Genomic DNA, 21,195 nt, shown 5'->3' with positions numbered 1-21,195 from the left:
ATGCGCACGGGTGTTAACACGCAAACGTGTGTTCATGTGGTGCGTATTTCCTGGGTACGCTAGTTTTATCGTATTTTTGTGTCCTGTAGTTGTGTGCCGTGTTGCCGTGCAGTGCGCGCGTGTTGTTGTTTCGTCTGTGCCGATGTTGCGGCTGCCCTCGTTGTGGCAATGCCTGTTTGCGTTGTGACCAGGGCAGCATTTGCTGTGGCACGATGGTTTGCTTGAAATGACCCATGTTGCTGTCACGCGTCAGCGTGTTGTGGCTGCGCGTCTGCGTGTTGTGGCTGCGCGTCTGCGTGTTGTGGCTGCGCGTCTGCGTGTTGTGGCTGCGCGTCTGCGTGTTGTGGCTGCGCGTCTGCGTGTTGTGGCTGCGCGTCTGCGTGTTGTGGCTGCGCGTCTGCGTGTTGTGGCTGCGCGTCTGCGTGTTGTGGCTGCGCGTCTGCGTGTTGTGGCTGCGCGTCTGCGTGTTGTGGCTGCGCGTCTGCGTGTTGTGGCTGCGCGTCTGCGTGTTGTGGCTGCGCGTCTGCGTGTTGTGGCTGCGCGTCTGCGTGTTGTGGCGCGTCTGCGTGTTGTGGCTGCGCGTCTGCGTGTTGTGGCTGCGCGTCTGCGTGTTGTGGTTGCGCGTCTGCGTGTTGTGGCTGCGCGTCTGCGTGTTGTGGCTGCGCGTCTGCGTGTTGTGGCTGCGCGTCTGCGTGTTGTGGTGGGGTGTTCTGTGAGAGGCCAAGCGAGCCGCACGTCTCCGCTTCCGCACGTTCTTGATGGACGTGTTCCGGCCGGGCACGTTGAGGCCGGGCGTGTTGAGGCGAGGCGAGCGTCCCGCCCGCACGTCGCTCTTGCTGTATGGCGTAGAGCATCTCCACACGGTCGCGCCGCATCCTCTCCACGTACGACCACCCCTGGGGGCGAACGGGCCACGCTCCCGTCACGACTCCGCATCACCACACGCGCTACCGTCAAGCGGTCGCGTTTTCACCGACCAAATGAGCGAACGGCCGTGACTGAATGGGTGACGCAGCGGCTGACCTTGTAGTGGACCTGATCGCCGAATTTGCGCTCGATGTTTCCCAGCAGGCGGCGCAGCTTCCCCTCCAGCCCTGCCGCCTCTCGATAGAACGCTGCGCGCCGTTTGTCTTCCGTGAGCCTCTGTGACGGTGCGCCAGCTAGACAGGCAAAACATTATAATTATAACTCATCAAACATTGATCCTACAATGTCTTGATGAGGTGTCCTGCTTAATCTTGAATTTGCATATATCTGTTGCTGCACGTAAAACACATTTTATATACTTTCCAACAACCACAAGGCCTAACGGGAGAGCGTAATTTCATCATTATATGTCAGGGAAGACTATGACAACAAGGCATGGTGTAAATTTACAATAAAGACAACAGACAGTCTTAGAGAGGAATACGCTAGTACTGTTCAGCCTTGACCTGGACACCCAGGTGTGGTGGGGGTGGATTCCAGAACAAACATTGTCGGAGTTAAAGACATTTATTGTGACAGTTGTCCAAACAGAAAGCACGAAACCGAACTACGGCAGAGACCATATCAGGTCACAGGGGCCCAGCCGTTGCCTGGGAGACAACACGGCGGTTCGCTGCTGGCTCGTTGGGATGACCTCGGGGCTGACCTTTATGGAGCAGCCGATCCGGGCACGAGGCTGATCGCTCGAACCGGGCGAGGCTCCTCAGCAGCTCCTCCCTGCGTGTGACCAGAGTGGCTGCCTCCTCCCAGAGCCCTAGGGACTAAACATTTTAAATGTGGCACGGTGAAGAACCACGGGGATAAAACGAACACAAGGTTTTTAATACCGTGTGAATGGGTGCGCGTTCTCTTCAAAGCAATGATTGCGAGCTATGCGCACACTGTCTTGCTACCGCATGCCCATCACCTGGTGCAGGTGTCCCACGCTCTCCGCGGATGTGTACTTGATCGTCATTGCCATGCGCTCCCACTCGGACATGCCCAGAGCCTCCCACAGCCTCTGCAGCCTTTCCTGCAGCTCGCCGTCGGTCGGCTGGAGACACGATGGAGACGGCGTGCTCACACAGGGACGAACGTGTTTCGCCTGGGTTCCCGACGATCCTGACGCGACCTTTGCGGTCGCTCTCCCCCCCTGGTAGCCCACGGAAGGGGATGTTACGAGCGAGACCTGGTGACGGCGGTGCCCCTCGTGGCCTTTGTCTCTCACCTCCGGCTGCGCCTGAACGTCCGTGGGGCTCTGGGCACGGGCCGAGCGGCGAGCAGATCGGAGGCCGTCCTCCCCGGCCTCCCCCGCCAGTAAAACTTCAAGAAGGTCGGGCTCCTGTACAGGAAGATGTGAAAAATGTAATATACTAACTAGCCAATGCACCATAGATTATTTAAGACTGCCGCGTATGTAAGTTAGTTAACTGCTCTGGTTGGCTAAATCGTTGTGAATGACATTGTCACACTTGGGCATTGATGGGAAACCTCGACGGGTTAGTGGGCCACATGAGCAGCCCTCCTTCTTCTCCGCGGGTCACAAGCTTGACGCCGTGCTTGTGCACTAATCACGGCCCCACGCATCGGCCTAAACCCACTAAGAGCAGGCCACCACGAGGGGGGGGCTCCACGGGACGCAGGTCGCTCATCACTGACCTCGGGCATACACATCAGCAGCCACGATCAATCGAGGTGATGAAGTCTTGCTCCTCAGTATTTCCAGATTGATTCCAGTCTGCCTTTAAACACTCGTGGGTGTCGATGTTCTGCTGTGTTATCAATGATTTCCCTTGACACATGACTCCCATTTTAATAAATAAATAATAATTTACTCTCTTGAGAAATTCCTAAGGAACAAAATCTTGTCACAATGTTATGTTTGATATACATGCAAATGTCCACAAGCGCCGACGTCGCAATCCGCGCCGCTCTGACTCACCTCCGCGGACAGACGCCGCAGGTACTCGTCGACGCTGACGTAGGACTGCAGCCGGAGCTGCGGCGGCGCAGTCTGGTCCCTCCGGGGAGGCGAGTCGGCTCTAGCAACCCCCAATGGAGCTGCAGCTGCTGCAACTGCGGATTCTCCCGTCTCTCCCAACAAGGGGGTGCCTCTGCGGGGCACGCAAACGGCACCTGGCATGAGATCTACTGCTGGGGTGTCCGGTTGTTTAAACAATCGGTTGTTCTGCCGAATATCGGTTCGATTATTAAGTCTCATCTCTGTGCCGCTGGACAGGAGGTGATGGGTAGGGTTTGGTGATGTCATCGGCATTGTCGGCCACGTTACGCTGGCCGTGGCTTTTTGGGGGTTTCCCACCTTCGGTCACCGTTGTTCAAGGGGCCCGAGTGATTGACCATGAATACAGTGGTCGATTACAGATTTTAGTCGACTAATCGACTTAATCAACCCGGCTCATAATCTCATTTGACCTTTTCGGACGTTCTGGTGGTTGAAATATGTTCAAGAGTATCGTAACGCTGGACGAGTAGTGGGTCGTTAACAGTAACGACCCCCATTGCTTTGAGTAGGTAGCCTGTTACACCCGACGACGGTTTCCAGCCACTTGGGCATTACGTTTGGGATTGCCTTAGCCAATCAGTGGCTGTGCAATGGAGAGACCGGCCCCTGGCATAAGACAATGGAATTTCCTCCACTGGCTCAGGGATGCCAATGAAGAGATGCACCACTCAAGTTGAAAAGTTCAGTGACACTTTAATTCAGATCTGACCTGGATGCCAAGTGTAACTGCGCATCTTGTCACAAGGATGAATTGCTCAGTGTGTCCATGGTGAGCCCACCTGAGCGGCAGGTGTAGCTGGAGGCACAGGCCTGTGCGTGGCAGTCGGAGGTCTTCCAGGACGGAACTTGGAGCCGCTCCCTGCAGCATCGAGTCCTGCACAGCCCCAGAGGTCACAGGTTAGAGATCGGAGTAGTTCATCGCCCCCTCTGCCCACGTATCTTCCCCGAATCACTCGTGAGAGCATCCGGGAGGAAAAAAAGTGTGGTCCGCCTGCGATTTCCGGGCCTGCACGTGAGAACGCGAGCGGCGGGCATGGTGGTTACACCAGGGAATGCTGCCCATGCATGGGAGTTTTTAAAGCTATTGTGGATAACAAAAAAATCACCTCTATTTACACAAGAACTAAACCGCCACTTTTTATTATCTATTATACCCGCAAAATAAATTGTGAGCCCTGTGCACTTGTTTGATAGAGCTCCTTTATTACTTGTGTAAAAGCTTAGAGCTGTCACGCTGAAGGCTATTTTAGAAACTTGTCATTGTGTGTTTCAGTGGTACATAACGAATGTCTCACCAACGACAGTTTTCCCGAAAATAATGTTAAAGATATAATCTCAATTATCATGTATTTACTCAGTGCATTAATGTTAATAAATAGGAAAATACATATACACAGGCATGCATGAATTTGAAATCGGATTTAAAACCAACTTTGGGCTCCACTCTGGCAAATGGGCCACATTTGGGCTCTTCTGGATAGAGGATTATGGGATTTGAGCAAAACTAATCTGGCAGCGTTGACATCTTCAAGATGCCCGGCATGCCCACAACTAGACCCTAGCTGGAACACCAGTGACACCCAGCATGTTTAAGTGTTTTGCCAAGACATTTTTTCCCGGTTAATTAATGTTAATGTAGTTGGGTTCCTGATTCACGTCCTGTTCACCTCCTGATTCACCTCAACTTAAGAGACACCTAAAGACCCCACCTCTTTTGCCTGGCTTTCGTGCGACACTGACCTTGGCTGAACACATCAACACTCACGGTCATTACAGCCATGAAATACTGTGTGCGCTATGCATTACATTATGATTATTTATTGTAGCGTAGCATCCTACACCAGCTAAAACCTATGGCCTAAAATAGGAGACAGCTATCGTGTTTGCTGGCAGGGGTGGTGGCGAGGGGCACTCGCAGTGTAGAGCTGCGGCCGCCACGGCTCCGCCAGGGCTGCCAGGTCACAGAACACTTGGCCCAGGTCGAGCATCTGGTCCGCTCCGTCGCCCGTTCGCTCTGCCAGCAGCCCCGCCTCGTCCATCTCTTGCACGCTGGCCGGGTCCACCTCATCAAACAAAGTCACAAAGTAGGCTTAGCCTGCTGCAGTAGGGTTGGCATCAAATACTCATGGAGGAAGATGTCAAACCCCAACAATTAACGGTGAAGATACCAGAGCCGAGACAAAATCTAGCACCTCTCACAATCCACATCCCACTAAAGCATCTAATGTCTGACATGCTTCACCATTATTTTCGGGGTGGAGCAGTGGTTTAGTGATTGGCACACACTGCGCTGTGAACCTGGTGAGCTCATTTGGATTCCTCGTCACAGCTTAGATGACCGGTGAGTGATGTCTGAACCGGTTACGTGGTCACGTGCCACCATGTGGAATTTGGCGACCCAGAGAATATTCAGTGAATTAAGCCCCCGTGCGGTTTGCGCACTCCAGCTGCCGAGCGAGTTTCCCCAAAAGGCGCTCACCTCGCCGGCCAGGTCGTTGTAGACGGGGGGGCAGCGCACGAGGTCATGCGAGACGTCGCTGCACCGCTCGGACACGCGGACGTTGGGACTGCGCATGCAGCCGTGCACCGCGTGGGACACGGGGCTCACCGCCGGCTGTGGGGGCCCACTGGGCACCGTGTCCACGCAGGTTTTACTTTTCTCTGCCACCTGCACAGACGACATGTGAAACGTTTCAAGTTTGTTTTAGTTAATCAGTGGAGAACGCAAGAGACCAGCATCGTCTCATTCACACGACTGCCCTGATACAGCAATGAAGACGATATAAATCAGAGCAGAAATCAACTGCACACAAACACAAATAGTCACTGTTAAATAATTAATTCCCTGTAGCGCAAGTCGGCTAGGGCAGATGATTTTTTTACTGATCATCGTACAGTTGAAAGAATTTACAGAAACATTAAACATGCGTTTGTACTAATATATAAACACACTGGGAAATACGACGTCAAATGCAATTGCAAGTGACATAAACAATCCATAGCTTAGTGTCAGTGATTTTGATGGGAGAGTAACCAAGGACAACTTTGAGTTGCAGAGCCAAGCTCAGTCTCGCCCAAGAGTGTCTCTTAAAGTGTCTTTTAAAATCTTCTTGGTTCTTTCGGTAAAGTCACGTAGAAGGGAAGTAATAAAATAATAAAAATAAAACATAATAAAACAATTCTCACGACGTTTCGGCCACAACGCAAGCAGCCGTCCTCAGGTGAAAACCAGGTCCGTCGAGGCGACAGAGTCTGAATGAAACAGCACACGAGCTTGGAGCATATATATAAGCTGGGCGCATTGACAAAGGAATTTGCATATCAAAAGGAATTTAGCATATTTATGGGAAATGCAGGAATGTGATTAGTCCTGCATATGCATGTGCATTATGCAGGATTAACAGCATCAAAGGGAGCTGCAGTTACTGCTGCTGCTGAAATTACTGCTGCTGCTGCAGTTTCTGCTGCTGCAGTTGCTGCTGCTGCAGTTGCTGCTGCTGCACTTGCTGCTGCTGCTGCACTTGCTGCTGCTGCTGCACTTGCTGCTGCTGCTGCACTTGCTGCTGCTGCAGTTGCTGCCTTATCCATTTTAATATAACACTATGTATTATTCTACCCACCCTAATGTGTATCACACTGCTATATGTTTACTATACAATTACGACACCATACATTACTCTGCACACTGCACCATGCCAGTGAGTGGAACGCGGTCTGAAAGTCACCGTAAACGTGAACACAATCAGTTAAGATCCGAAATGGTTTATTACGTCCTTCCAATGATTGCTAAGCCAGAATCCATCTTCTCGGTTGAAATTGTCTCTGTGTTTGTATATGTGGATCGCCTCATGAACGAATCTCTCATGATAGCCAGATGGCTTGCAGAGAACCTCTGTCTTGGAGAAGTCAATGTCATGTGAGCCCACTGAATTGTAACAGTGATCTGCCACGGCTGAGGTGGCAGAACACCTCAGCCGTGGCAGATCACTGTTACAATTCAGTGGGCTCACATGACATTGACTTCTCCAAGACAGAGGTTCTCTGCAAGCCATCTGGCTATCATGAGAGATTCGTTCATGAGGCGATCCACATATACAAACACAGAGACAATTTCAACCGAGAAGATGGATTCTGGCTTAGCAATCATTGGAAGGACGTAATAAACCATTTCGGATCTTAACTGATTGTGTTCACGTTTACGGTGACTTTCAGACCGCGTTCCACTCACTGGCATGGTGCAGCGTGCAGAGTAATGTATGGTGTCGTAATTGTATAGTAAACATATAGCAGTGTGATACACATTAGGGTGGGTAGAATAATACATAGTGTTATATTAAAATGGATAAGGCAGCAACTGCAGCAGCAGCAAGTGCAGCAGCAGCAGCAAGTGCAGCAGCAGCAGCAAGTGCAGCAGCAGCAGCAGCAACTGCAGCAGCAGCAACTGCAGCAGCAGAAACTGCAGCAGCAGCAGTAATTTCAGCAGCAGCAGTAACTTCAAGTTCATTTCAAGTTCAAGTTCATTTATTAGGTATAGCCCTGTGAGCCATTCAGCTCTTGAATCGGGTGCAACCGCAACAAACAAAAAACAAAAACATGAACAAAAAACATCTTAAAGTGAATATGTGACTAAGTGCAAACAGAAAATCCAAGAAAAGACAGCAAAAAATATTGCAGAAAAAACACCGTACACCAACGCTGTGTGCAAAAATCCCAGTGGGATGCAAGTCAAACAACAACAACAACCACAAGACAACTTAGATTAAGGCCATCAGTCTAACTCTGTACTACAACAACACAAACATGGCTAAACCAATACACTTTTCGAAATCACCAAAATAAAGCCATGAAGGCAATGAAAAAGCAATCATAGGAACTGACGGAATTTTCACAATAAATGGCATAAACAACATGTACTACCAAAACCCTGCAGCCATAGCTGGCTGCATGAGTCACTCCACAACAGCAGGAGCATCAATCGGAGTATTGTAATTGCAGCTCCCTTTGATGCTGTTAATCCTGCATAATGCACATGCATATGCAGGACTAATCACATTCCTGCATTTCCCATAAATATGCTAAATTCCTTTTGATATGCAAATTCCTTTGTCAATGCGCCCAGCTTATATATATGCTCCAAGCTCGTGTGCTGTTTCATTCAGACTCTGTCGCCTCGACGGACCTGGTTTTCACCTGAGGACGGCTGCTTGCGTTGTGGCCGAAACGTCGTGAGAATTGTTTTATTATGTTTTATTTTTATTATTGTATTACTTCCCTTCTACGTGACTTTACCGAAAGAACCAAGAAGATGAATCCCTGCAGTCACGAAAGCTTTAAATCGAAATGTCTTTTAAAAGTCGGTGTGGACTGAACGCGGCTGCTGCTGCAGCTCGAATGTGCAGCGGTACGATGATGGCTGCGTTCCGGGTAGCGGGGGCTGCCACGGAGAGAGGAGGTCGTGAGTCGTGCTGCGGAGAAGAACGAGAACTATAGGCAGCAGGCGAAATTGTAGCTGACCCTGCTGGAAATGGGAAGCCAGTAGAGGGAGTCCAGCCAGGGTTTATGGGTACCAAGGACCACGTGGGGGAGACGGTTTTGTAAGCTCCGGAGTTTCTTGAGGTTACAAAAAGCGGCTACGCCACGGCGAGGGTGCTGGCGATTTTGGTGGCGATGCATGGAGACGCGGCGTTCCTATGATGGGGATGAGTTTAACCAGAGGACAACCACTGCTGACTTCCCCTCAAAGTGGTGGACATTTTATCAACCCCTGAATTGATGATGGGCTTAGTCAACCCCCAACCAGGAATGCGAACCATTTGAAACACGACACACGTATAATCACGCCCAGCAGGGAGATTCACCGCTGCAGGGAGCCGGGCGACGAGGAGTTCCCGCGCGGCACGCGGAGTGCCGAGGTCGGCGCCCAGAAGAGCAGGGAGAGCCAGGTCACCGTCGCTACGGGGACACGGGGGCCATGGCAATCATGCAAAGGAAGCGGGGATCCTCGCACCGACATATGACTATTAACCATTCAACAATTGTAAGTGGCCCGCACATTCAAGGCAACCAACTATTTCTGGGTTGTCTAGATTGTAAGCTGATGAATTTTGCAGCGGTGGTGGTGCAGTGGTTAGCGCACTGCGCTATGAACCCCGCGGCCTGAGTTTGATTTCCGGCCACGGCTAACATCAGAGGTGAGTGACGTCCAAACCGGATCAGTCCGGGCCCCCCCTTTTTTAGCAACCCGCGCTGACCATCGAACAAACCCCCTTTGTAAGGCAGTGTGAGGAGGCCTTTGTCATCCAATAGTCAACTGACAAATGGCCATAAATATAACGTGCTGCAATTGTGTAATTATAACCGTTGCAGCAGGAGGTGCACTAACTCACCTGGAGAGAACGTCGTCACGAATCCTCTTCTTGTCATGAGAAACCTCAGCATGAAGAAGCCCCCTCCACTCCTCGGCACGAGTACGCTGCTCCCCTTGCTCGTGAAGGCGTCTGTTCACACTCTGGAGTTGCCTTCTCACCTCGTCACCATGAGGGAGCCTCTCCACCTCGTCACAGAGGTGCCTCTTGTCATCTGCGTCAACCGTCTCCTCATCGTGAAGGGCTCGCGTCCTCTCCTCATCGTGAGAAAGCTCCTCATCATGGCGATAGCTCGTCTCTTCATCACGCGATGGGCCCTCCTCTTCACAATGAGGAAACCTCCTCTTATGATCGTGGGCCAGTCCCCTGTCCACAAGGTCAGCCTTTTGGGCCCAGGAGCAGCCCTGGGGAGGGATTCATCATCATCAGCCATGATCAGTCCGCTGCTGGATGAAGGCTTCTTGCAAGCCGTAACCACCTCGGATTAGCACGGTTGGCTACATACGGTGCAAATGTGTTCAACATGCACACATTTCTCACGTTCCTGAGATGGGAAGGGATTTACCCCTTTATAAAGAAGTCGCGCAATGTGATCCGGAGTCATTGTGCGCAAGTGGCAGCGTGCGTTTAGCAGCAGCTGTAAACACACACCGAATTGGTACCAAACATCGCGGAGGGTGCAAATGAATGGCGAAGGGTGGTTAGCGTGACACAATCACCTGGGCGAGGGTGTGGCAAGGACCGGTGATTGAAGTTGCCAGGGTAAGGGCATCAGAGAAGTTTACTCTTGAATGTCTCAACTTGCATTGCTCCAAGGTCTGCTATTTATAAAACGTTGCACTGACCTCCTGGATTGGGGTAGGCTGGTAAATGTGTGGCTTAGATTGAATTGCACATTTTTTTGACATTCTATACTGTTATTTATTCAAAGGACAACCAATAATTGCTCCGGCTAGAGAGCTGCAATGTTTTGGGTTTCGCAGGGAATGTTGTGCCTAACAGCCAGCAGGCGCAGAAACAAAATCGGCATCTAATCTACCGGTGCAGAGAGATTGTTTTGACACTTTAAAAATCGTGAACGCCTCTGTGAATGTAATCACCATCAGCCATTGTCCATCCACTGCTGAATGAAGGCCTCCCCATGCCGTGCCATCCCTCACGGTCCAGTGTTGCTACCATCCACCTGATACCTGAATCAATCTCATCGCTCCATCTCCACGGCGGGAGGACCCATCAACGGATTATGTTCTTTATTCCATCACCAGTCTTGTTAACGCCACTGTGGGCGCCACGGTGGAGAGATGTTAACTACCTCGCCTGGTATGCAGGTGGTCGTGGGTTTTATCCCAACCTTGATGCCAGTATATTTGTAATTTGCATGTATCTCTCCCTGTGGTTGCAGTAATTTTTCTGCAAGTCCTCCGGTTTTTCCCTCCACATTTAGAATCAACATCACGCGTTTAGAGTATTTGGTTGCTATACATTTCCACGTGATAAGCCACTTCTTTGAGCTATCATTTGTGGCCAGGTCGCTTCTGAAAAAGGAGCTATATAGCTCAATGGGCCTTACCTGGGAAAATAAAAGTAGTTTAGTTTCGTTATTCCATCACCAGTCTCATCAATTAGCTGCTGCAGGCTTAAAACTTCACTCACTCCGGCAGTGAAAGCCTGGTAGCTCCTCTGGAACCGAGTCGTCTCAAAAGCTGCTGAGCACAGGCCACCCAACAAATTCCTCGAAGGCACCATTGTAACCAGTCAACTGCATCAGAACATTAACAGGCCAATGGGCGCATCTCCTTCATAAATGACAAGATTAAAGATACCGCCACAGTGGTGCGTCTGTGGCCATGCAACCCACACTATGGACCATACAGTCGTCTGCGCTCTTTCAATGGAGGATTAGAGAAAAAAACGGACACAAACTCTCTCCTGAAGCTCTCTCGTGGCTGGCAGACCTCAATATTAGCATCTAGCTCCTGAACGTATTGCTGCCATATAATATAGTTTAACACGTCGGCTTTCACAACTAATATTACCCGAAAAAAACCTGTATTTAGATCGTGATCTAACCCAAAAAACTCCTGTATTATGTCAATATGTGGGTACGGTGGAGTCCTCACCACACACATTTATCAACAACAACCGCCATTCACCACTAAGTGGTGGTGAGATCACCACGGCACTTGTGCCAGGCTAGGTGCACGTTCAGGCTACGTGAAGTGTCGAACGCCCGTGAGCAGGAGGTCAGGAACAGACCCAGGTGCCACGGGTTGACTGAGATGACTCGCCGATGCTCCACCTGTGCCCCCTACTTTGCCAATTCCCATCACACATCCACCACGCACCCCGTGTTCAGGTACACACCTCGGGATGCCGGCCACTGTGAGCTGGCTCGACGGGCGATTGGCTGCTCGATGCCACGCCGCCGTCACTCGAGGTCCAATGAGCAGCAAGCCGCGTGTCTCCTGTACGTGACAGGTGGGGTTGATGCAACACGTCTCCACCTGGTTGTGTCTGTCTGTGCTTGCGGACGTCCAGAACAATCGCCCCCCGTCCCCCATTCTGGCTTTGACATCCATCCTCGAAGACACGGGTGGAACCACCGACAACCGGCCGATGTGCACGTCTCCCGTAAATGGAAAGTTAAGCAACAAACTGCAGGAGTGCGATTGTGGCCATGCGACCCACACTATGGGCCATGGAGTGAAAGCTACGAGCACCGAGAGCTGCGTTCCTCTAACGGAGGAGCAACCGAACGACTTCAACTCCTGAAGCCCTTCTCGTGGCCAGCAGACCTCAACATTGTCACTTAGATCCTCAACTCACTTCTGCTGCTTGCTGCCATCATACGCGAGAATAGTGCTGTACTTTCCAGCTACTGCATCAGTAGTGCACAATATTATTCAATTGCAATTATGCTGGAGGAGGGATGTAAGGAAAGTAGAGCAAGCAGACTTCTGGCAAGGCTTCTCTGTTCCAATTGTCCGGGTCAAACCGGTACAATTGACCATTCCCATGTGCACTGCACGTCGCGGAAGTTAAACAACAACAACAGCAGCGGGGTATAATAATCCGCACCGAGAGGGTTCCTGTCGGTATTAAAGGTGTCGCTCCTCCTTCCCGGCCAATGACCCTGTAAGTCAACACGGAGTCGGTGCCGCTGCTAAAGGTCAAGCGAGGCCACTTATCCGCGCTAGGGAATCTACGTCACTATGTTTATACGCACTACGGAATCAGCCTGCGAGTATGAGACGCTCGACGTTACTTGAACTCGCAACGCTGAAGACAAAACACGGCAGAGAGAGAGTGAGAGTGTTAGAGAGTGTGAGAGTGTTAGAGAGTGTGAGAGTGTTAGAGAGTGTGAGTGTTAGAGAGTGTGAGAGAGTGTGAGAGGTGAGTGTTAGAGAGAGTGAGAGTGTTAGAGAGTGTGAGAGTGTTAGAGAGTGTGAGTGTTAGAGAGAGTGAGAGTGTTAGAGAGTGTGAGAGGTGAGTGTTAGAGAGTGTGAGAGTGTTAGAGAGTGTGAGTGTTAGAGAGTGTGAGAGAGTGTGAGAGGTGAGTGTTAGAGAGTGTGAGAGTGTTAGAGAGTGTGAGAGTGTTCGAGAGTGTGAGAGTGTTAGAGAGTGTGAGTGTTAGAGAGTGTGAGAGAGTGTGAGAGGTGAGTGTTAGAGAGTGTGAGAGTGTTAGAGAGTGTGAGAGTGTTAGAGAGTGTGAGATAGAGTGTTAGAGAGTGTGAGAGTGTAAGTGTTAGATAGAGTGTTAGAGAGTGTGAGAGTGTTAGAGAGTGTGAGAGTGTGAGTGTTAGAGAGTGTGAGTGTGTTAGAGAGTGTGAGAGAGTGTGAGTGTTAGATAGAGTGTTAGAGAGTGTTAGAGAGTGTGTTAGAGAGTGTGAGAGTGTTAGAGAGTGTGAGAGTGTTAGAGAGTGTGAGAGTGTGAGAGTGTTAGAGAGTGTGTTAGAGAGTGTGAGAGGTGAGTGTTAGAGAGTGTGAGAGTGTTAGAGAGTGTGAGAGTGTTAGAGAGTGTGAGAGTATTAGAGAGTGTGAGTGTTAGAGAGTGTGAGAGAGTGTGAGAGGTGAGTGTTAGAGAGTGTGAGAGTGTTAGAGAGTGTGAGAGTGTTAGAGAATGTGAGAGTGTTAGAGAGTGTGAGAGTGTTAGAGAGTGAGTGTTAGAGAGTGTGAGAGAGTGTGAGAGGTGAGTGTTAGAGAGTGTGAGAGTGTTAGAGAGTGTGAGAGTGTTAGAGAGTGTGAGATAGAGTGTTAGAGAGTGTGAGAGTATAAGTGTTAGATAGAGTGTTAGAGAGTGTGAGAGTGTTAGAGAGTGTGAGAGTGTGAGTGTTAGAGAGTGTGAGTGTGTTAGAGAGTGTGAGAGAGTGTGAGTGTTAGATAGAGTGTTAGAGAGTGTTAGAGAGTGTGTTAGAGAGTGTGAGAGTGTTAGATAGAGTGTTAGAGAGTGTGAGAGTGTTAGAGAGTGTGTTATAGAGTGTGTGAGTGTTAGAGAGTGTGAGTGTTAGATAGAGTGTTAGAGAGTGTGTGAGAGTGTGAGTGTTAGATAGAGTGTTAGAGAGTGTTAGAGAGTGTGAGAGCGTTAGAGAGTGTGTTAGAGAGTGTGTGAGTGTTAGAGAGTGTGAGTGTTAGATAGAGTGTTAGAGAGTGTGTGAGAGTGTGAGTGTTAGATAGAGTGTTAGAGAGTGTGTTAGAGAGTGTGTGAGTGTTAGAGAGTGTGAGTGTTAGATAGAGTGTTAGAGAGTGTGTGAGAGTGTTAGAGAGTGTGAGAGTGTTAGAGTGTGAGTGTTAGATAGAGTGTTAGAGAGTGTGAGTGTTAGAGAGTGTGTTAGAGAGTGTGTGAGAGTGTGAGTGTTAGAGAGTGTGTTAGAGAGTGTGAGAGTGTGAGTGTTAGATAGAGTGTTAGAGAGCGTGTGAGAGTGTGTGAGGTGAGTCTTAGAGAGTGTGAGAGCGTGTGAGACAGTGTGAGAAAGAGTGTGAGAGGTGAGAGTGTGAGCGAGAGTGTAAGAGGTGAGAGTGTGAGAGACTGTTAGAGAGTTTGAGAGAGTGTGAGGTGAGAGTGAGAGTGTGAGAGAGTGTTAGAGAGTGTTAGAGAGTGTTAGAGGTGAGAGTGTGAGAGAGTGTGAGGTGTGAGAGAGTGTGAGAGAGTGAGAGTGTGCTAGAGGTGAGAGTGTGAGAGGTGAGTGTTAGAAAGTGTTAGAGAGTGTGAGTGTGTTAGAGAGAGTGTTAGAGAGTGTGTGAGAGTGTGAGAGAGTGTGAGAGAGTGTGAGAGAGTGAGGGTGTGCTAGAGGTGAGAGTGTGAGAGAGTGTGTGTGAGAGTGTTAGAGAGTGTGAGTGTTAGAGAGAGTGTTAGAGAGTGTGAGAGTGTTAGAGAGAGTGTTAGAAAGTGAGGTGTGAGAGTGAGTGTTAGAGTGTGAGAGGTGAGAGAGTGTTAGAGAGTGTGAGAGTGTGTGTGAGAGAGTGTTAGAGAGTGTGAGAGTGTGTTAGAGTGTGTGAGAGTGCGTGGGGCTGAGACGATGGGGATGAGGAGGAGAGGGGGGGGAGACTCAACCCCGTGGAGGAGCCGAGGTCACCCCGGGTCCCTGCGGCCCGAACACGGACAGGGCCTCCATGGCGCCTCGGTATCCCCCCGGGGTCTCCACGGCGCCTCGGTATCCCCTTGGGGCCCCGAGCCCAGGTCCCCTCGCCGTCGCTCCACGGGCTCGCGTCCTCTCCATGCCGGCCGAGGCAGGAGCGGAGGGGAGTGACGGGCGAGGGGGTGCAGGAGGCGATGAAGGCTCCGAGCTGGACCAGGCCCCCTCCCCCCACGATGTCTCCTAAGAGGGGTCCCCTCTCCAGGGCCGTCTTGGCCTCCTCGGAGCCCGTGGGCTGAGAGTGTCGGAAGACCCCCCGAGATGTCAGCAGACGCGGGGAGATGCGCGGAGGAGGAGGAGGAGTTGTCGGGACACGCCGAGGAACCTTCAAATGTCGGCAGAGGCCAAGGAGATGTATCGAGTCGCTGCCGGATCACGGACCAGCGGCACCGCCCTCAGATCTCAAGACGGCATCAGGAGTTGCCAGGGAGATCTCTGGAGACGTGGGGAGATTTAAAGTGCAGGGGGGGGGGGGCGATGTGGGGGGGGAGATTCCGAGAGGAGCCGGCGGCGCGCTCGCCCCAGACTTGTTCTGGGGCCCGGGGCGCGCGTCTCCCCCCACCCGCCCCCGGGGCGCCCCCCCGCCCCGGGGGCGCCGTCTCCCCCCGTCTACCCCCACCCGCCCCCGGGGTTCCGTCTCCCCCCCCCCGTCTCCCCCCACCCGCCCCCGGGGCGCCCACCCGCCCCCGGGGTTCCGTCTCCCCCCCCCCGTCTCCCCCCACCCGCCCCCCGGGCTTCGTCTCCCCCCCCGTCTCCCCCCACCCGCCCCTCGGGGCTCCGTCTCCCCCCCCCCGTCTCCCCCCACCCGCCCCCGGGGCGCCCACCCGCCCCCGGGGCGCCGTCTCCCCCCCCCGTCTACCCCCCCGCCCCCCGGGGCGCCGTCTCCAGGCGACGCGGAGGGGCGCGCCCGAGGGGCCGCGGGCGATGAAAGCGGCGGCCGGGAGCTCTGCCAGGCCCCGCGCTCCCGCATTGTGGCGGTGGTGGCGGGGGACAAAGCGGGGGAGCTGCCGAGCGGAGTTTGATGAAGACGCCCCGTGCCAGCAGCGCCCCTAGCCGTGCCCCCGACAACGCCAAGCGGACACCGACAAACAGCACTCACTCGCTTAGATTACGGGGGTTCCAACGTGGAGCGGTGCGAGGGAAGAATCAGTGTGGTGAGCGGGTGAGTGGGTTGTGTTGTGACCTGCAGTGTGGTGAGTGGGTGAGTGAGTGGGTTGTGTTGTGACCTGCAGTGTGGTGATTGGGTGAGTGAGTGAGTTGTATTGTGACCTGCAGTGTGGTGAGCGGGTGAGTGGGTTGTGTTGTGACCTGCAGTGTGGTGAGTGGGTGAGTGAGTGGGTTGTGTTGTGACCTGCAGTGTGGTGAGTGGGTGAGTGATTTTTGTTGTGACCTGCAGTGTGGTGATTGGGTGAGTGAGTGAGTTGTATTGTGACCTGCAGTGTGGTGAGCGGGTGAGTGGGTTGTGTTGTGACCTGCAATGTGGTGAGTGGGTGAGTGAGTGGGTTGTGTTGTGACCTGCAGTGTGGTGAGTGGGTGAGTGATTTTTGTTGTGACCTGCAGTGTGGTGATTGGGTGAGTGAGTGAGTTGTATTGTGACCTGCAGTGTGGTGAGCGGGTGAGTGGGTTGTGTTGTGACCTGCAGTGTGGTGAGTGGGTGAGTGAGTGGGTTGTGTTGTGACCTGCAGTGTGGTGAGTGGGTGAGTGATTTTTGTTGTGACCTGCAGTGTGGTGATTGGGTGAGTGAGTGAGTTGTATTGTGACCTGCAGTGTGGTGAGCGGGTGAGTGGGTTGTGTTGTGACCTGCAGTGTGGTGAGTGGGTGAGTGAGTGAGTTGTGGTGTGACCTGCAGTGTGGTGAGTGGGTGAGTGAGTGAGTGAGTTGTGACCTGCAGTGTGGTGAGTGGGTGAGTGATTGAGTTGTGACCTGCAGTGTGGTGAGTGGGTGAGTGTTTTGTTGCGACCTGCAGTGTGGTGAGTGGGTGGGTGAGTGAGTTGTGACCTGCAGTGTGGTGAGTTGGTGAGTGAGTTTTGGTGTGACCTGCAGTGTGGTGAGTGGGTGGGTGAGTGAGTGTTGTTGTGACCTGCAGTGTGGTGAGTGGGTTAGTGTGTTGTTGTGACCTGCAGTGTGGTGAGTGGGTGAGTGACTTGTGACATGCAGTGTGGTGAGTGGGTGGGTGAGTGAGTGTGTTGTGACCTGCAGTGTGGTGAGTGGGTGAGTGAGTGAGTTGTGAGCTGCAGTGTGGTGAGTGGGTGGGTAAGTGAGTGAGTTGTGACCTGCAGTGTGGTGAGTGGGTGGGTGAGTGGGTTGTGGTGTGACCTACAGTGTGGTGAGTGAGTGGGTGAGTTAGTGTTGTTGTGACAAGCAGTGTGGTGAGTGGGTGAGTGGTGTTGTGACCTGCAGTGTGGTGAGTGGGTGAGTGAGTGGGTTGTGGTGTGATCTGCAGTATGGTGAGTGGGTGAGTGGGTGAGTGAGTTGTGACCTGCAGTGTGGTGAGTGGGTGGGTGAGTGGGTTGTGGTGTGACCTACAGTGTGGTGAGTGAGTGGGTGAGTTAGTGTTGTTGTGACAAGCAGTGTGGTGAGTGGGTGAGTGGTGTTGTGACCTGCAGTGTGGTGAGTGGGTGAGTGAGTGGGTTGTGGTGTGATCTGCAGTATGGTGAGTGGGTGAGTGGGTGAGTTGTGTTGTGACCTGCAGTGTGGTGAGTGGGTGGGTGAGTGGGTTGTGTTGTGACCTGCAGTGTGGTGAGTGGGTGGGTGAGTGAGTGGTCTTGTGACCTGCAGTGTGGTGAGTGGGTGGGTGAGTGGGTTGTGGTGTGATCTGCAGTGTGGTGAGTGGGTGAGTGAGTGGTGTTGTGACCTGCAGCGTGGTGGTTGAACATTGTTAATGAGACGAAACAGTCACTCCAGTAGGCCCGAGTCCTCGATATGGGCGGAGGAATCAATGAGTGAAGTTCAGGTGAGCAGTCACCATCGTCGTAGCGACAGAAGGAAGCAACTGACCGACGGGGAACGAGCGAGTGACTGCCGTGATGCAGTTAGTGCTGGATCATCCATGACCCTCACCGCTGTTTTATTCAGAATTCTATCAGGAGCAGCGAGGTCGGAGCACGGGTGCCCCGCTCCACATGTGACAACGTAATTCCAGCTTCGTGCGCGACATGCTGTAATGTAGACGTTGAAGACCCCCGTCTGTGTTAACTAAGCCACCCGCATGAACACCAATATCGCTTGCACAGCCACGCAGTTTTCCGTTGCTGAAGAGATCACGCGTGTGTGTGTGTGCAAATGTCCTGGAAGGTCGCTCATTCATGGCTGCTGCTCCCATTGTCAGAACCTCCCTTCCCAGGCGTTCCTGCCGCCGGCTCCCTGCCCCTGTTCAAGTCCAAGCTGAAGACCTTTCTCATCTCGTCTGCCTATGACTGAATGCTTCTCTCTTTATATATATAAAGTATTAAATAACTGTGCTCACTCTTTATGTTCAGCGTCATGAGACGCGGTCACACCTAGAGATGCTCTGCACTGTGTGAAGCCGCATTGCGTTGTCAAGGACGCCGACAATGCCGTCAATGATGCCGATATTCTGCACTCCCGTGGAGTCGTGGGACGATGGGGTGTGTAAAAACACTCCACTTATTTTGTTTGTGGAGAGACAGATGTGTATTGTTGTCCTCTTATAAATTTAGTAATGAAAGGTGTGATCGGGTGAAAGTCAACACTTCCACCAGCTCCCACTGGCATCAACACGTCACTCTGAAACACGTTCACTTGAACAATCAGGCGAGTGAGAGAGCCTCCTCCATAGTGTGTAGAAGATTGGACTGGAATCGCACAGCCCTCATAAGATTGTACAGCTGTTCCAAAAAAACGGAGGTTGTATGTCCTTGCAAATCTTACCTGTACATTTTTTTCAGATCTGAGCATTGCTTCTAGATTTGAAGTTTTCGTGACTGCAATGATCCATACTCTTGTTTTTTTTCGGTAAAGTCACGGAGGTGAAAATAAAATGAAAACAACAAAATCTTTAATTTTCACCTACGTGACTTTACCGAAAAAACCAAAGACTGAGCATTGCTATTGGGCAAGCTGTTTGGGACTTTTCATGACCGTTGGTTTTGGGGTGTTATATATTTTAGGAACACGCCCTGGGTATAAAAGATACACGCATCACTTATACTGACCAATCTTGATTTGAAACGTTGTGATTTGTTTTATTTTATTTCTACCTACGTGACTTTACCGAAAGAGCCAAAGAGTATGATACTGACCACCTTTGAGCAACAGCGTACAACTGTTTCCCAGGTGAGTGGAACGTTTCACTTCACGGTTGCTTTAAAAAGTTGGACGTTTTTTTACGACCGATTAAACACACCCTGCCCCGTAATAACCAACGACAGCGCGTACAAAACACACGCCGACAAGATGTTTAATCGCCGTTGTCCGCGTGGAATCATTCCAAACAAGTCCGTGCAGGTTTGTTCCACGCACACTGCAGGATTAACAGATTCCGTTACGAAACCTCGCGGATTATCCCGGGCTGGGGAGGTCAGGAGGGCATGGCGATATGTGCGGATTTCGTGACTCTCCTCTTTCAAAAGCACTCTGCTGCAGTGGAAGGCGAGGAGGCCAAAGCTCCAACAGTGCCCCGTGCATACAACTCGGGGTGTGCGTGCGATCAGTGCCACTCGTACACCGGCATTCACTGAAGCGAGGCTGCCTCTGCTGATGAGACGGCTGCGTGTCGAATCGGTCCAGGGTTGTGATTTGTCCTGAATGCTGCTGAAATGATGTACCCCCAGGAGGCCGTGGGGCTAATAGGTTGCGTAGAAAATACCTGTATATGTTTTTACGTTGAACTTCTTTCGCACCGTACGTAGCCAACCGTGCTCATCGGAGGTGGAAAGCGAGATATGGAGAGACGGAGATCTGGAGATGAAATGTGTGCTTATCTATTTCGTGTTTATATTTTGGGGCTACCATCATTAATAAACGAGGCTGTGTTTCACACACGTGGTCTGCAGTAGCTTCACGGTAGTGGGGGCAATGCTGCTGCGTGTGTGATCCCATTCGGGTGATTTGCAGTGTAATCACTCAAATGTGCACCATGCCGTTGGAACACAATAGCCTACTCTGTTCGAACGACGTCACGTGATCTTTAACGTCCACGGTGAAGCAGACAGGATCGCATTTCACTGCGAATACACGCCGTGTTGATTAAGCAGCGCGGCCCGCTGCATTCGAACCGCGAAGCTCTGCAACGAGTGGCGAAAGCGCTCCCTGCCGGGCCACGTCAGCACCGCCCCAACATGTTACGCCGCGTTCGGGTTCATCTTGGGGTGGTGTATCCAGACAATCTACGCACGGCTGCTCTCAATCACTAGAGGCGTTTTAACACGTAGGCTTTCGCGACCAATATCATCCATAATCGAGGCGTCACGGAATGTGGCTGCTTCGCGTTTCTTTTGTTTGCCAATCACCGTTTTAATTCCCACCTGACAGGACATAACTACGGTGTAGGAAGGGGAAATTACAGAACGGCCGCGGTATGAACTCGCCGCACAAAGGCGTGTGGAGCCTGCGCTCACGACAGTAGAACAGGATATAAAGTAACACGAACTAACGCAGCGTTCGTCAGCAACGCCCGGGGCCTTAAGAAGATTAAACAGGCGACGCGTCAGGTAATGGCGCTTCTGCAAGTCACGAAAAACAGGCCGGAGATGGAGAGCGACGCCACGGATCTGGCCTCTGTGTTCTTTGTGTTTGTAAATCATTGCCAACGCAGTGCCGCCAAATGTTAAGCAGAATGAATACCAGAACGACCTGTAAAACAACACCACCAACAACAGCGGGACATCTTACTGACTTGCCGAGGAAGGGAAACTCTCGACGTCTCGTTCGGCTGCCTTTGGAATGTATTTGCTTGTTTTTATAGTGAGCGTAAAGAAACACTGACGAGGGTGGTGCAGGGTTGGGTCAGTGATCTCAGGACATCGATAATCAGAATAGGGGCTGTCACATACAAAGGTGTAACCATGTATACTCACATTTGAGTAAATCTGCGGGTGACTTTCAAATGTGAGAACTTTGGTCTTGACGCCGGCACACAATGCGAATGTCAGGGGATCTTTAACGTCCGCGGCGAAGCAGACGACGCGTAGTATTAACAACTGCGGTTATTACACGCCCAGTATTTTGCAGGGCGGCCGCTGGAAGT

General features: G+C 51.7%; 1 protein-coding gene across 1 annotated transcript; it reads right to left on the bottom strand.

The window, feature by feature from the left end:
- Positions 1-242: 242 nt before the first annotated feature.
- CCDC87 (coiled-coil domain containing 87) lies at positions 243-15,607 on the bottom strand. The gene is made up of 13 exons (XM_061557853.1): positions 14,906-15,607; positions 11,719-11,819; positions 9,376-9,758; positions 8,848-8,941; positions 5,469-5,657; positions 4,906-5,052; positions 3,769-3,863; positions 2,909-3,080; positions 2,195-2,308; positions 1,895-2,020; positions 1,634-1,748; positions 1,024-1,160; positions 243-896 (listed from the first exon to the last, which is right to left on the bottom strand). Exons 1-13 carry the CDS (start codon positions 15,069-15,071, stop codon positions 243-245), a joined length of 2,493 nt encoding a protein of 830 aa, XP_061413837.1. The 5' UTR covers positions 15,072-15,607.
- Positions 15,608-21,195: the final 5,588 nt, after the last annotated feature.

Source organism: Lethenteron reissneri, chromosome 24 (assembly GCF_015708825.2).
Source record: "Lethenteron reissneri isolate LAM-NWPU_2019-01 chromosome 24, ASM1570882v1, whole genome shotgun sequence".
NCBI lineage: Eukaryota > Metazoa > Chordata > Hyperoartia > Petromyzontiformes > Petromyzontidae > Lethenteron > Lethenteron reissneri.
Note: the sequence above shows the minus strand (reverse complement) of the source record. Positions and strands in the feature narration are given on the sequence as shown.

What these genes read in the sequence shown, in the direction of transcription:
- CCDC87 (XM_061557853.1), bottom strand. Translation starts at nt 15,071, where the DNA reads ATGGAGAGGACGCGAGCCCGTGGAGCGACGGCGAGGGGACCTGGGCTC. An exon ending in TCGCCCGGCTCCCTGCAGCG is followed by an intron (nt 5,658 to 8,847) that starts GTGAATCTCCCT and finishes TCGTCTGTGCAG; the next exon opens with GTGGCAGAGAAAAGTAAAAC. An exon ending in GGCGGCCGCAGCTCTACACT is followed by an intron (nt 3,864 to 4,905) that starts GCGAGTGCCCCT and finishes GGGGCTGTGCAG; the next exon opens with GACTCGATGCTGCAGGGAGC.